At 35.4% G+C, this 15,290-nt stretch overlaps 2 protein-coding genes across 2 annotated transcripts; one reads left to right on the plus strand and one right to left on the minus strand.

Moving 5' to 3' along the window:
- Positions 1 to 4,235: 4,235 nt before the first annotated feature.
- Positions 4,236 to 10,064, minus strand: LOC107803795 (stromal 70 kDa heat shock-related protein, chloroplastic). Its single transcript, XM_016627578.2, has 8 exons — positions 9,081 to 10,064; positions 7,346 to 7,598; positions 6,747 to 6,826; positions 6,523 to 6,665; positions 6,285 to 6,383; positions 5,888 to 6,077; positions 5,337 to 5,735; positions 4,236 to 4,975 (listed from the first exon to the last, which is right to left on the minus strand). The coding sequence occupies exons 1-8, from the start codon at positions 9,591 to 9,593 to the stop codon at positions 4,574 to 4,576; spliced, it is 2,079 nt and encodes a 692-aa protein (XP_016483064.2). The 5' UTR covers positions 9,594 to 10,064; the 3' UTR covers positions 4,236 to 4,573.
- A 4,277-nt stretch (positions 10,065 to 14,341) lies between these two features.
- LOC142181557 (uncharacterized) lies at positions 14,342 to 14,701 on the plus strand. The gene has a single exon (XM_075254473.1). It carries the CDS (start codon positions 14,342 to 14,344, stop codon positions 14,699 to 14,701), a length of 360 nt encoding a protein of 119 aa, XP_075110574.1.
- Positions 14,702 to 15,290: the final 589 nt, after the last annotated feature.

Raw genomic sequence — 15,290 nt, forward strand, 5'->3', positions numbered from 1 at the left:
TCAATGAAAAGATCATCATCAGTTTCATCAGCTGGAGGATATTGCAGAATTCATCATCAAAATGATTATCCAATTTCTGATGAAGAAACTCATGAGAATTTGAATTTTGTGCACAGCAAACAGAGGAAGAAGGAGAAAGGCAAGATTCTTAGAGTTTGCATGAGATTGCTGGGATTTTAGGATCTTGGATTTAGCTGCAGGGGTTGTTTGTTAGTAGTTATTCTCTATGTAAGATTTAACAATTATTTCCTTTGGTTTTTCTTTTTTTTCCCCTTTCTCTTTCTTCTACCTTTAAATTTCCCTGATGTCTTTTTGAAAAGTAAGATGATTGTGAATTTGTGATAAACTTACACAAGTACTCCCTCCGTTCTAATTTACGTGAACTTATTTTCTTTTTGGTCCGTTCCAACAAGAATGATTCCTTTCTAAATTTACAAACAATTTAGCTTAAACTTACAATTCTATCCTTAACGAGAAGCTTTTATAACCACACAAATACTCTGGGCCCCTTTTTGACTTGTTTAGGATCACAAATTTTAAAAGTATTCATTTTTTCTTAAACTCTGTATCCAATCAAACAGATTCACATAGATTGAAACGGAGGGAGTATGTAATTAAGCTGATGATCACACTTGAAAGCAAGCAGTTCTTTGTAAGCTTATAAGTTGGTCAAATCGATCTATAAACACTTTTTGGCTTATCTACGCGTTTGGTAAACTTATAAGTTAAAATCAGTCATAAGTCATAAGCTGGTCACCCCCAACTTATGGCTTTTCAGCTTACAAGTACTTTTAGTTTGACCAACACCTTTACTCGTTTATGCTTAATACTTCCTCCGTTTCAATTTAGATGAGTTAGTTTGACTCGGCACAGAGTTTAAGAAAAAAAAAGAAACTTTTGAAACTTGTGGTCTTAGAAGCTTTGTGGGCCCATGCCATTTGTGTGGTTATAAAAGCTTCTCATTAAGAGTAAAATGAATAGTTTAAAGTTAAATTATTTTCACAATTAGAAATGTGTCATTTATTTTGGAACGGACTATAAAGGAAAGTACTCATCTAATTTGAAATAGTGGGAGAAATTTTTTCTAATTTACAAAATACTTTTCCCAAAATAAATTTTCTAACTTTCTATTCATTCCATATTCGTTGTTAATTCTTTTCTTTACATTTTTTCTTTAAGATTTGTAATCTTTTGAAAAAAAATTCAAGAGTATTTTAATCATTTTAACAAAAAAATAGCTAATCATTTTTTTTTAATCAAACACATCAACTGCTTATTATCAGTTTCAACACTTCTATCAAAACACGTAAATGCTTATTTTAAAAATCAGTTCAGCACTTAAAATGCGTTTAAGCGCTTCAAGCTTGTCAGTTATTTATAATCAGCTAATCTAAACGGGCTCTTATTCCTTCCGTCCCAATTTTATGTAGCGGAGTTATGATTTTCAGAGTCGAACGAGTTCTTTTTTACTGCGATTTTTTTATATTCTTTTTAAATATTTTGAATTATTAATTATTGCGACTTATAATACTTTTTATGTAGTTTCTAAACAGATAAATTTTGTTTAAAAGAACTCAAATATTTTATGTCCGAATTCACAGTCAAAATTTTAAAAATTTGATTCTCAAAATCTGGGCTCCGCCTTGTAAATTGGGATAGAAGGAATAGTATATTATTGGTGTGACGAATGACGAATAGTAACTTATGGCTTGAATCTAGCACTACGGCTTGTAATAGGGAGCCAATTAGGCCCCAACTCTCTGTACGTATTCACTAGTAATATATGTTATCTTTCTGACAAAAAAAAAAAGATTATTTTGTTCTAACTAAGATTTTGGTTTGAGCACTGAGAGTAGAAAAACTATTAGTAAGGAACACTTCCACTTTAGGAATACGATTGTAGATTAATCAAGTCAGTGACGTAACAGAAATGAGAGAGTTAAAAAAAAAAAAAAAAAAAGACTTGCTAGTATATTGCACTATTACTTAGCTAGAAAATGTTAGGCAAAGTTTAACTTTTTGTTCTTCTATTATATAGTTAGTGCAGCTTATAATCCGAGTCAAATCGAGAAAAAAAACCCGACTATGGTTTGGTATTGGAAAAAAATCCCGACCATAGTTGGTTTGGTTTGGTTTTAACTAAAGAAAGTCAAACCGAAACCAAACCAACCCGACATTACATATATAAATTTTTTAGATATATTTAATATATAAATATACTTATTGTGATGTAATTTATAAATATTTCTTATAAATTTTCATAATTTTATCTTTTAAGGTATTATTTCAAGGTTGGACTTAGAACTTTTGAATATTCCAATAAGTTTTATAGCCATTAATATTAGTAAATTAAATAATGCTAACAAAAGCCCAAACCAAAATCAAATCAATACTAATGCTAACAAAAGACATTCAATTCAATATTGCAAACGTGAATGTATTAAATATCTATTTTTTGTTTTGCAATAATTTAGATAAAAATGCATAACCTATTTTTATTTTTCTTTAGCGTTTAGTCATGTAATTAATACTCCCTTATTAGTTTATTTATTTTAGCATGACTTAGTACTTTTAGATTATGTATATTTTTATTATGGCTTTTTAATTAGTAATATTTATATTACATAATTTTATTGTTGAATATTTTAGGATAATGTCATGACACGTCTCATATTTTATCTTATTTTCTTGGAAAATACTTTATATAGTTGTATCTTACTAGGATTAAAGAAAATTTTTGGGCATACGTTATACGTTTTGTTCTATGAAGATTTTACCGGAAAAAAACCCTGAAAAACCCCGAAAACCCGAGAAAAATCGAGATTGAAAAACCCAAATTTTATTGGTTTGGTTTGGTCTTTAGATTTGATAACCCGACACAATTGGTTTGGTTTAGTAATTGCAAAATTCGAACCAACCCGACTTATGTACACCCCTACTTTTTTCTCTTTCTTGTCCAAAATTGATCTTCAATTTTACCTTTGATCCGCTTTGCTTTATAACAGTGATGTTCAAGTCAGCTTTCATATATTTTAACAGTATAGAGAAACATGTTTTCTATGTTCCCAGAGTAAACAAGCAGTAAATGAAGAACACACGATATTTACGTGGAAAACTCCCTGCTCAAGGGATTAAAAATCACAACCTATCCCAACAGGATTTCAACTCCACCAAAACTGAGCAAACTTTATATTACAACCTATTGCAATCTAGGAAGTAAACTCTATTGTAAGCCATTTGCAATAACTTTATTACAAAGTAACACTCTTGACTAATGCTAGTCAACAACCAAAACAATTATGGTTAAAAGTTGTCCTACGAAATACTTCTAAAAAGCTATCTAGGAATACAAGTAAAGAACAAAAGACAAAGACTCAATAAACATAAGGACTCAAGATATCTTCGGTGTTGGGATCTGGTCCTTGATTTGTAGCAGCTTTGTTTTGAGTGCGCATGGAGAAAACAATGGCGGCTAGCACTTGAATGATAGAGTTTTTTCAAATTCTCTAAGTGTAGGTCAAACCTTGTATCATGTTGTTTATATATGAGAGAGTATGTGCGAAGGGATAGAGACATTTCAGCTTTTGGTTTCGCCTTTAGCAATAGCCGTTGCACTGCTTCCAGTCGGTACAGTGAAACAATTTTTACAGCTGTAGAGTTGACTGTACAACAGCTAAGAGAACTGATCCCATTTGTTCCCTTATATGTTCCCTTTTCTATAACACCAGTCAGTTCCTAGAACTCCATTCCTAGAATTTACATGCATTCACCTCAATGGAGTTATAGATAAGGTTAAATTCACTCTTTCACTCTTCTGATTACAAATCCCTACCCATGAGCTCACCTATATGTCTTCTAGGATTATATAAATTCCCTAGTTTATATGCGCTTACTGAAGGAGAGCTTTAGAACAACGATAAAATTATCTCCGTGTGACCTATATAGATCAGGTGTTCAAGCCATGAAGTAACAATTGATTCTTTGTGTACCGAATTACCCTTTTGCTTATATGTGCTTACCTCACTCATATGATGATTGATGAAAGCTAAGATGCAGGCTGTCAATATACTTCTTGACTCACTATTCAGAATCTAAGGCCTATGTCTCCTCCATTACTTGCTGGGACTCCAAATTTTGCATAATGGAGAGCATTTGCTCTACATATGCTAAAGAGAGAGCAATGTTGTTCATCTTCCCCTATTATTAACCCTCTCGACTCGATGTGAACTCCAGGCTCAAGGCAAATACAGAATTGTTACATCTTTAACAATCATACACACTCATACTTAAGCTGCCTGAGGAGCATAATTCAGACGGCGCCGGCAGCAAAGTAATCCTAAAAGTAATCCTAACCTCCCTACACATTTTCAGATTTTGGAAACATACTAGCTCAGAAAATCCATTTTCTCAACTTCATTACACTCCAGTAAGCTAGTCACACATGTACAATTTTTGTCATCTCCCACTGTGATTCACACAAATATATACCTTTACTCTATCATCTAGGTGTGGTTGCCAAAAGATTTATACAGAAAGGCCGTCTAATGCATTGGTGAACTCTTGATTCTGTTTCTTAATTGCTTTCGCTGAAGTCTGCATCGATTACTTCTCCATCTCCATCATCCTTGCCCCTGGAACCAGATGCCCCTGCCGGACCAGCAGCAGCACCAGCAGGACCAGCAGCAGCACCTGGCTGGCTGTATAGAGACTGTCCCAGCTGCATGACTTCTTGGTTCAACGCAGCCATTGTGTCCTTAATGGTTTGTGTTGAACCGCCAGATATGGCATCCTTGAGCTCTCTCAGTTTCGATTCCACCTTGTCTTTAACATCAGCTGGCACCTTGTCTCCCAACTCTTTTAGCTGCTTCTCAGTTTGATATACAACAGATTCTGCTTGGTTCTTTGTGTCAATGGAATCCCTCTTCTCCTTGTCCTCTTTAGCAAACTTCTCAGCTTCCTGAACCATTCTATCAACCTGAAAAAATCATTTTATCAAAAGGTGGACCAATGAGTGATATGTCATTAGATTGACTAATAACCACAAGCCTTAATTTAAGCAAATACTACAAGTTACTGACATACAGCATTGAAAGTTATTCCCACGATTAATATTCTCACATATTTTAACATGCAACTTAAGGATCCAATTTTAAAGCTACAGGGCAGTACTTCATCAAGGTGTGAGAAAAAATCAGGGTCTGCGGCTGTGCCTTATCAGGCATTAGATCGCACTATTTAATACTTGAAGTTATGGTAGCAGTAAGTTGGATAAAATAACGATATTAAAAGAATGTGCTCTACTCAGCATGGGAAATAACAGATCTAAAGAGATATACCTCATCTTTGGGCAAAGTGCTAGCACCGGTTATAGTAATGTCCTGCTTCTTTCCGGTACCCTTATCAGTAGCCATGACAGAGAGAATACCATTGGCATCAATATCAAATTTTACTTCAATCTGGGGAACACCACGAGGAGCTGGAGGAATCCCATCCAGACGGAACCTTCCAAGAGACTTGTTGTCTTTTACAAACTCTCTTTCACCTTGTAGCACATTAATCTCAACACTGGTTTGCCCATCTGCCGCAGTTGAGAAGACTTCTGACTTTGAAGTCGGTAGTGTTGTATTTCGTGGGATGATTTTTGTCATAACTCCACCTAGAGTTTCCAGACCAAGTGACAATGGTGTTACATCTAATAACACGATGTCACTAACATCTCCAGCCAAGACACCAGCCTGAGAATATGAAAAAGAACACAACCGCATCACAACATTGCAGCAGTATTGCACGAAATCTAAGGCGAGGTCATAGAGACGGATGCATCATGCATACAAGCCCACTTTGCACAAAGAGTTTTTTGGAGAGAGAGAGAGAGAGAGCCACAAACCTGAACTGAAGCTCCAAGAGCAACTACCTCATCAGGATTGACAGAAACATTAGGCTCTTTACCAGTCATCTTGCGGACAAGGTTTTGAACAGCTGGTATTCGTGTCGATCCACCAACAAGAACTACTTCGTCTATATCTTTGAAGGAAAGGTTGGCATCCCTCAAGGCAGTTTCAACTGGTGTTTTAAGCCTGTGAAGATAAATTCCAAGTGGAGTTGTCGAGTCAGAAGGTTAAGACTGAAATTTAAGAAACAAGCTCGAGTATGCGAGTTAACTACAATCTTAGATTACAGAAAACAAAATATCAAACTTTGAACTATTGCACACTTGAAAAATAAATCTAATCATATTGGCATCCCCATACTAAATGACAGGTAATTTATGAAAAAATCGTTACCTGTCCAATAAGTCTGAGCATAACTCCTCAAACTTGGCCCTTGTAAGTGTTGTCTCAATATGTTTTGGACCATCTGCAGTAGCAGTGATGAATGGCAAACTGCACAAGAAGGGAAGGCACATTCAATGAAAGCTTGCTAAGGCAGAAGCAGCTGTTTTTTTTCCAGGAAGGGGGAGCAAAGAAAGAGAAAGAAGCAATTATTTTGTGCACACATGACACAACTAACACAGACACATACCTGATATTAGTTTGAGTCAAGGTTGACAATTCTATCTTTGCCTTTTCAGCAGCTTCAGTAAGACGTTGAAGCGCTTGTTTATCCTTCAGAAGGTCTATTCCTTCTTCTTTACGGAAATTTTCAGCAAGCCAGTCAACAGTTCTCTGTTTGATAAAAAACGTGTAAGCACAGTACAGACGGAAAAGGTGCATATAAACTAACAGAAGGTATTGCCACTTTAATACCTTATCAAAATCATCACCTCCCAAGTGTGTGTCGCCTGAGGTAGAGAGCACCTCAAATACTCCATCTCCAACCTCAAGAACTGCATTAACTTGTGAGTTAGTGCAGATACAAAAGCACATTTGAAGTAAGAAATTAATCTACCTACATCGTGCGAACCTCTTTTCCTTCTACTCCATATTACTAAGGCTCTACGTTGAAGTACATAAATAGAAACATTAATGCAACTCAAAACCTAGTAGGGAGGAAGATAACTCTCTGGAAAAGCAAAGATTTGTACAATCAGCCCTTTTTATATTCTTGGTAGTCGTTTGGTACAATGATGAGACATCCCAGGATATCCAATGTGGTGGGGTTAGCTATCCCGCCTTCTTTATGGAATAGTTAATTCCACCATTTTAGTGTGAAAATTTTCTCGGTATTAACTAATACTTATAACCAAACATGGGATAAATACAATTTCAAATTCTATCCCGGGATTATTATCATTATCCCATGTACCAAACAACCCCTAAGTGCTATATGAAAGAAGCCAGTTACTGCATAGAAGAGATGAGATTCAAACCAGATCTTGCCTCAATCAAAAAGTTTTCTCACATACCTGACACATCAAAAGTACCACCTCCCAGGTCAAACACTAGAATGGTTTCGTTATTCTTCTTCTCAAATCCATAAGCCAATGAAGCAGCAGTGGGTTCGTTAATTATGCGGAGAACATCTAATCCGGCAATGCGACCTGCATCTTTCGTTGCAGTTCTCTGGGAGTCATTGAAGTATGCAGGTACTGTAACCACTGCTTTAGCAACTTTATCATTCAAGAACTTTGAGGCATCATCAACAAGCTTCCTTAAGACCTGGGAGCCAGAAGCAAAGCGAACTCTCTTCAGAATACCAAGAAAAGAAGCATGAAAGTGTGGATTCAATTACTACTGAAACAGGTAACCACAGACAAAGGCGGAGCTAGGATTTGAAACTTATGGGTTCAGAATTCTAAGCTTTCAAGTTATTGGGTTCTAAACTAATAATTTGTACATATTCAATAGATAGACAAATCAGACTTTGACCAAAGTGACTGGGTTAAGCCGAACCCGTAAACCAAATACTAGCTCCTTCCCTGACTGCAGATGTCTAATAACTCCATCTGCCTCAGAATAATCAAACTCATAGATTGAGGAATAATAAAAAGTACAAACATATATTTTGCAGACAACAGTAACAACCTTTCATAATCAGCATTGATTTTCTCAGTGCTGTCTAACAAATTACTAATTCCAAGCTACCAGCCTACACATGATAAGAAATAACCCAAACTAAATATGGTTTCCGAAGAATATAGTAGAAAAAAAATGCTTAAATAAGCACAATCACTAAACAAAATTTTTGCACAAAACAGAGTAACCAAAATCACTCAAATATCAAGCAGAAACCTCAACCTAAATTCTCGCGCCAAAGTTGATAAAAGCAAAAAACACTTATTCCTAGGGTCAATTTGACCAATTTTCAAGCAGAACTCATAATACATATATTTCAGCGTTCAAATGTAATACTCCTTCTATCCCCAATTTATGACGGTTCCAAAATAGAATGACCCAACTTCATTGACTCAAACCCATTGTCGAATTCTACTCAGCAGAATATGAAGGTACTTACGGTAGAACGGGCCAATCCGGTCTTTAACAATAAAGCGATAGACAGAACCGTCATGAAACAACTTATTAGTAGATTAATAGATCACTTTGGAATAGCATACATCACATATCCTAGATCAAGTAAAAACTCTGGGATTCCAACAAGCTACTGCTATATCCATTTCATTAGTAATTGATGATCTTTAAAATTACCTTCTAAGTGATGGCTAGTTCGAGGTTCTTAACAACAAAGTTTGATTTTGGAAAAATACCATCATTATCGGAATGTACACAAGGTAGAAAAATTACGTCAATAATCATTACCGCAAGGTATAGAGGGATAAGTCATAAGCATCTATACCATAAAATCGATTTTCGACGGAATGAAAAAGACATATATGGTAGAATCGTAGCCATAGAATACGACCCTAATCAAAATGCATACATTTGTCTTATACACTATACGGACGGTGAGAAGAGATATATTTTACATCCCACAGGACTATAATTGGAGATACCATTTGTTTCTAGTATAGAAGTTAAGATGCCCAACTTTTATAATTTGTAACCACGATGTTGAAGTAAAATCTTTCTCTTTTTTTCTTAAATTCCATACTGAATTACAGAAAATACAAAGATAGAAATATTATTTAGAAACTTTCAGACAATCGAAAAAAGAAATAGGGCGCATAATTAACATGCGCATACCTGAGCAGAAATTTCCTCAGGAGCAAACTGCTTACCAATAGCAGGACACTCAAGTTTAACATTCCCATTCTCATCCTTCATCACTCTATACGATACCTGCTTCGATTCTTCATCAACCTCCGTCATCTTCCTCCCTATAAATCTCTTTACCGAGAAAAAAGTATTCTCAGGATTTACCACCGCTTGCCTTTTCGCTATTTGCCCGACTAATCTATCGCCGTTTTTCGTATACGCCACCACAGACGGCGTCGTTCTTTGTCCCTCCGCATTTGTCACTATTGTCGGTTGTCCACCTTCCATTACTGCCACTGCTGAGTTTGTTGTACCTAAATCTATCCCCACCACCTTCTCGTTCACTATTTTCATGGGTCTGTACTTTTGCCTCAATACTCCTTTGTTGCTGTAACATTTCTCTCTTGATACAAAGCATGGTGTTTTCTTGTCGAGTTTAAGCCCGGAAAATCCGGGGATTTTCACTTGGTGGGTTGCAGTTGCAGCCATAATTGAGCTCATATTTTCTTACAAAGTGAAAAAAAATTGAGACTTTCCTAATTTAACAAAAAAAGGTGTCTGGTTCGTTTCTTGAAAAAGAGTGCAACAAACTAGCCAACGATGATCGTGAAGACTTGAAACGAAAAGGGGTTTATATATAGAGAGGAGAACATTTTTGGTAAAAGGACAATTCTAGAAGGGTCCAGGGACGTAGGATGAGAAGGGGATTAATGGCCGTTGGATCAAGATTTTGCTGTTTTGGACAGTGTTGTAACGTTGAGCCGAGGGTCTCCTGGAAACAGCCTCTCTACCCCTCGGGTAGAGGTAATGTCTGCGTATATATTACCCCTCCCAGATCCCACTTATGGAATTACACTGCGTTGTTATTGTTGTTGTTGTTGTTGTTGGACAGTGTTGTAACGAGGTCCTTGTCTTGAGTTTTGGATTTTGGTATATTCATGTGAATGATTGCGGAAAATTGTGGGAAAGTCCAGGAGCTTCTGGTGCAGACAACACAAACTTCAATTTAACGTTTTGCGAAATTGGTGAGTTAATTGTTATCCAAATCAAAATAGCTTTTAAGCCATAAGTTATGAATTTTAATTTTTCGCTTTTGGCTTGTTTTTGTTATTTTAGCCTAAAAACAAGTGCTTAAAAGTACCTTTTTACTTAAAAGTACCTTAAAAGTACCTTTTTACTTTATTCAAACACTACAAAATGACTTAAAAGCTATTTTGGCTTAAAAACACTTAAAACAAGCCAATCCAAACGGGCTCTATCACGTCCTAAACTATCTAATAGCCAAGCTTCTCTGATCTCGGAAGCATTTTTTTTAAAAAAAAATTAAAGTGTTTGGTCAAGCTTTTGAAAAAAAAAGGTATTTTCGAGGAGATACAAAAGCAGTTTTGGAGCAGAAAAAAATAGTCTTTCTCCAAAAGCACTTTTGAGAAAAATACACTTAGAAATAGTTTAATAATTTGGCCAAACACTAATGGCTGCTTAGAAGTAATTTTCAAATTAATTAGCCAAAAGTACTTTTTCAAAAGTACTTCTCACAATAGCTGATTTTTACGGTTTTGGCCAAACGAGCTATAAATATGATTGGTCCCTAGCACATACTATCAGGAAAACCATATTTATATACCTTAACCTTTAATTAGCATTATTTAATAAATTAATATTGATAATTAATCATGAATGTTAATATCCCAAAATTAATTTAAAGTCACACTAGACCATCTAAGAGATGTGTAGACCCGAAGAGAAAAGGAATCAATCACAAATAAAAATAAAGAACTCTTTTGGCAGTCTCCATGACTAAGGCAGTAGCTCATCACAATAACTGAATAAGGAGTGAGTTATATATAAATATACTCAGTCATATTCTCGACCCACCACTTTGAATACTACTGAAATAAATGTTAAAAAGATCAAAAAACACAACAAGCACAAAAATAATATGTACATAAATTATTTCACAATATAACTACTCCATAAGGTACAAATAAATATTCAACAACAATACTATATATCTCACAATATATACGAAGGACTTATCACAAACAATAGTGAAGGAAAAGAAATTAACGAAATACCATGACGAGTCCATGACATCATACATAATGCCCTAAATGTATTGTGGTACCTTACTATATATTACGACAACAAAGAAATAATTTCTTATGCTCCAACACCATAACACAAAGCCATGCTACATCATAAATTTTGTATTAAATATTTTTCATATTCTTAAGACAAAATACATAAGTTATCCTTTGAATTATGGACCAAATCTCTGTTACACACTTCTTGCGGACAAAAATTACTTTACACATTCAACCTTTCCGAAGTGTGCTTAAGACACCTTTTTTATGTTTGACCACTTCTTCTTCGAGATTGCATCACACGCGCTAATTAAATCGTAATATGTGTCATAACTCAAGGAAAAAAAAGAGAAGAAAATGCATAATTTGCATCCCAATTGATATTAATTTTTAAATAAGAAAAAGAAATCAGAAAACAAACCCCACCCCACCCGTCTCTTATCTTTCCCATCCCCTCCCCATGTCCACTTTCCTCTCCGATTAATCAGAAAATTCCCTCATAAAACATCTTGCTTCTCCCATTCTTTAAGAAAAACCCAGAATTTCTTTGATTGATATCTAAAATGGATTATTGATTTTGCACCAGTTAAGTTGTAGTGAAAGTGTGCAATGATTTTTCCTCTAAATCCTTAGCAGTCATGGCAGATAGAACCTACAAGGAAAAACTCATTAACTCTCTTCTTGTGCTACTGTCATATTCATATAAATGAAGCACCCAACTGTATTAACTTCTTTCTTTTTTCAACTTAAAGCAGAATTTAAACTATTTCACCGGCTGGAGTTTCAAGAAGAACTCCATTTTCGGCTGATAAAAGACAAAAAGATAAGGGTTTCATTGATAACTCCATGGCTTTGGAGAAAAACACGAGAGTAGATATTAAATCTAAAGATTATTTCTTTTTTTCTTCCTACTTGGATTTACTGGAGCGCTTGGATGAGGTTTATCGTGGGAACAAGACCAGTGAGCAAGGAGGTTGGGGACGAAGGTTTTAGCATTAGCTATTTTTTTCTTTTCTTTTGTATTTTGTGTATAATGGTAAAAGAATAAAAGGATAAAAGGTAAAAAGTATTTAGACCTTTGGATCAATTTGCTCGAATCTACACCGTTCAAAAAAAATTCAAATGCTCATTTTTCACCTCTTCACGTGCCCCTTTTGCGTGTAATTTACTTGGTCAAAAGTGAGGTGCCTTAACCACACTTCGGAATAGTTGATTTTTCCGGAAAAAATGTATAACATGGATTTGATCCATAGTTTAGGGGATAACTTATGTATTTTGCTTATTCTTAATATGTTACTAGTAAAATTGTCCGCGCTTCGCGCGGTCTTAAAAATATCAATAAGTTAATAAAGTCTTAAGAAATATCAAATAACTTACGAAAATATTAGCAACTGATAATGGATTAGATATTGTTTCCTCTTTACTATGAGAAATAATACACTTATAAAAAAGCTTAGAATTGGTTTAATTCATAAAATTTGTTTATTTATATTAAATACGCATATGTGGTGTATATATAGTTAACTACATATATATTACCAATATAACTCATTTAAGTTTTATCTAATAAAAAAATCAAAATCTTACATCTTAATAATCGAGCATTAAGGTTGTAGGTTAGGGGAAATTGTGATGTCTTTTTTACAGCGCACTAGAGTGAGACTAGCCAGTTAGGAGTTAGTCTTAGGATGCTATTGATCAACTACTGATGATGGGCTTTATCTGCTGTGTATTAATACCTTACATCTTTCTCGTATTTCCTATATCTCTTATATTGCTGTTACTTTGTTTTTATGGTATTTATGTTATGTTATGGATTTTATGGTATTTTATGTTGTTTTATTATGAGTCTATTGATAGTACTAATATAGTGTCTCTTGTTGCCTCTTTGAGCCGAGGGTCTCCTGGAAACAGCCTCTCTGACCCTCGGGTAGAGATAAGGTCTGCGTACATATTACCCTCCCCAGACCCCACTTGTGGGATTACGCTGGCTTGTTGTTGTTACATCCTAATAATATTAGCCTTTAAAAGAAAAATTTCTCTCTCCAGACTAAGGCGACCGTTAAGCTAATCTTCGCCGTTAGCGGCGGCCATGGCTAGAGGGCGAGGAAGACCCAAAAAACATGCAGTAGTTAGAGTAGGAAGCTCAGTCAGTGCTAGGGTTATAGCAGAAACACTAGAGAATGGAAACGAACAGAAAGTAGTTACTCCATTAACAAACCAATTTCCCCTTCTATCTCCACTACTATCAGGGAAATCGACATCTGGACCAAGGAAATTGAATTCAAGTGAACCTGTAAAGATGCAATTACCAGAAGCAATTCATATCACACAGCCAGAAGTGAAGCAAGTCAATCAAACAGTGGAGGAGCAAGAGACAAGCAAATCATGGTCTGGGCTTTTCAATCGCAATCGAGCAGCAAATAACGGTATGTCACTTGATTACATACCACCTGAATGATTGATGGAAATGTCATGGTAAAACTGGATAAGGATGAGACGAATAGGGAAACTGATAAATGGAAAGCAGCATTAGTGGTTTATGTGATTGGGGAAATACCAGGATATAACTATATGAGAAGATTTATAATTCAAAACTGGAACATGGTTGCTGAACCGGAAGTGTATTACCTCGAGGAAGGTTAGTATATAGTAAAATTCAAGTCGATTGCGGATCTGCAGGAAGTTCAATATGCTGGGCCATATAGCATTAACAATAAACCGATGATTATAAAGCAATGGTGCCCTGAATTTGATTTTAATGTTGAATTCTTAACTGAATTGTCTCTGTGGGTGAGATTCCCTAGCCTACCAATGAATTGTTGGAGCAGAGATTCACTAAGTAGAATTGCCAGTGCAATTGGAGTGCCAAAATATGCTGATGAATGTACTGCAAAACAGACTAGAGTTTCATTCGCAAGGATGTTAATAGAGGTTAATGTTACTAATCCCCTACCAGATGAAATTACTGTTATGGATCCAACAGGAAGAACATTTCAGCAATTGGTGATATTTGAGTGGAAACCTGACTATTGTAATGGTATTCTTGTCTCCTGCAAATATTAGTGGGATTCAAATCATCTCTTTCAATTGACTGGAATGGAGAATTACTCAATTTGGTTCAGGTCTATGAGAGTGACTTTGTTGGGCAGGAATAAACTATGAATGGTTGATGGCACATACAGAAAAGAAAGATTCTTAGAAATGATGTGGAATCACTCGGAAAGAGTAAATACAATTGTTCTTTCTTGGATTATGAATTCAGTTGGAAAAGGGCTTCTTGGAGGAATTATGTATGCATCTAGTGCACAAGTGGTCTGGGAAGATTTGGTTGAAAGGTTCAACAAGATAGATGGTTCAAGAACCTTCAATCTTCACAAGGAAATTGCTACTCTATCGCAAGGAACATCATCTGTATCAGTATACTTTTCGAAATTGAAAGATCTATGGGAAGAGTTTGAAGCATTAGTACCAGCATCTAGTTGTGACTGTCCAAAATCAAGGGAGTTTGTAGCTTACTTGTAGAAATTAAAGTTATATCAATTTTTAATGGGGCTGAATGATTCATACTCACAGGCTAGGAGTCAAATTCTGATGAGAAGTCCTGTTCCTACAGTAAATCAAGCATATGCACTGATTGTGAGAGAGGAAGGTCAAAAATCTGTTGCTGCAACTTCAGGAATCTTGGGATCTAACCCTACAAGTCAAGTAGGAAACTATGAGGTTGCTATGTACTCAAAATCTAGTGCAAATCAGAATCAGAGATTTAGAAGGAATTATAATGTTTACTATGACTACTGTAAAATGAAATGACATAGTAAAGAAAACTGCTATAAGATTGTGGGATATCCTGCAGATTTCAAGAACAAGAGGAGAATGAATGATGGGGCAAATGCAGCATATAATGTGAATTTACTGACAGAATCCAATCAGCCTAATGATCAATAATCAAACTCAATGCCTATGTTTAATTATGGGCAAAATACAAATGTGCAAGATCAGACAAAGCCAGGGACTAATGCTCAAGCTCAAGGACCTAATCCAAATATGAAGAAGTCAGGTCTTGAAAACTATGCTCTTACAAAGTCTTAGTATGAACAGATTCTGCAAATGC

This window comes from Nicotiana tabacum, chromosome 6 (assembly GCF_000715075.1).
Source record: "Nicotiana tabacum cultivar K326 chromosome 6, ASM71507v2, whole genome shotgun sequence".
Lineage (NCBI taxonomy): Eukaryota > Viridiplantae > Streptophyta > Magnoliopsida > Solanales > Solanaceae > Nicotiana > Nicotiana tabacum.

Coding starts and splice junctions, on each gene's coding strand:
- LOC107803795 (XM_016627578.2), bottom strand. CDS start 9,593: ATGAGCTCAATTATGGCTGCAACTGCAACCCACCAAGTGAAAATCCCC. Junction 6,666..6,746: donor GAGGTGATGATTTTGATAAG/GTATTAAAGTGG, acceptor TTTATCAAACAG/AGAACTGTTGACTGGCTTGC. Junction 6,384..6,522: donor TTGACTCAAACTAATATCAG/GTATGTGTCTGT, acceptor CTTCTTGTGCAG/TTTGCCATTCATCACTGCTA.
- LOC142181557 (XM_075254473.1), top strand. CDS start 14,342: ATGGTTGATGGCACATACAGAAAAGAAAGATTCTTAGAAATGATGTGG.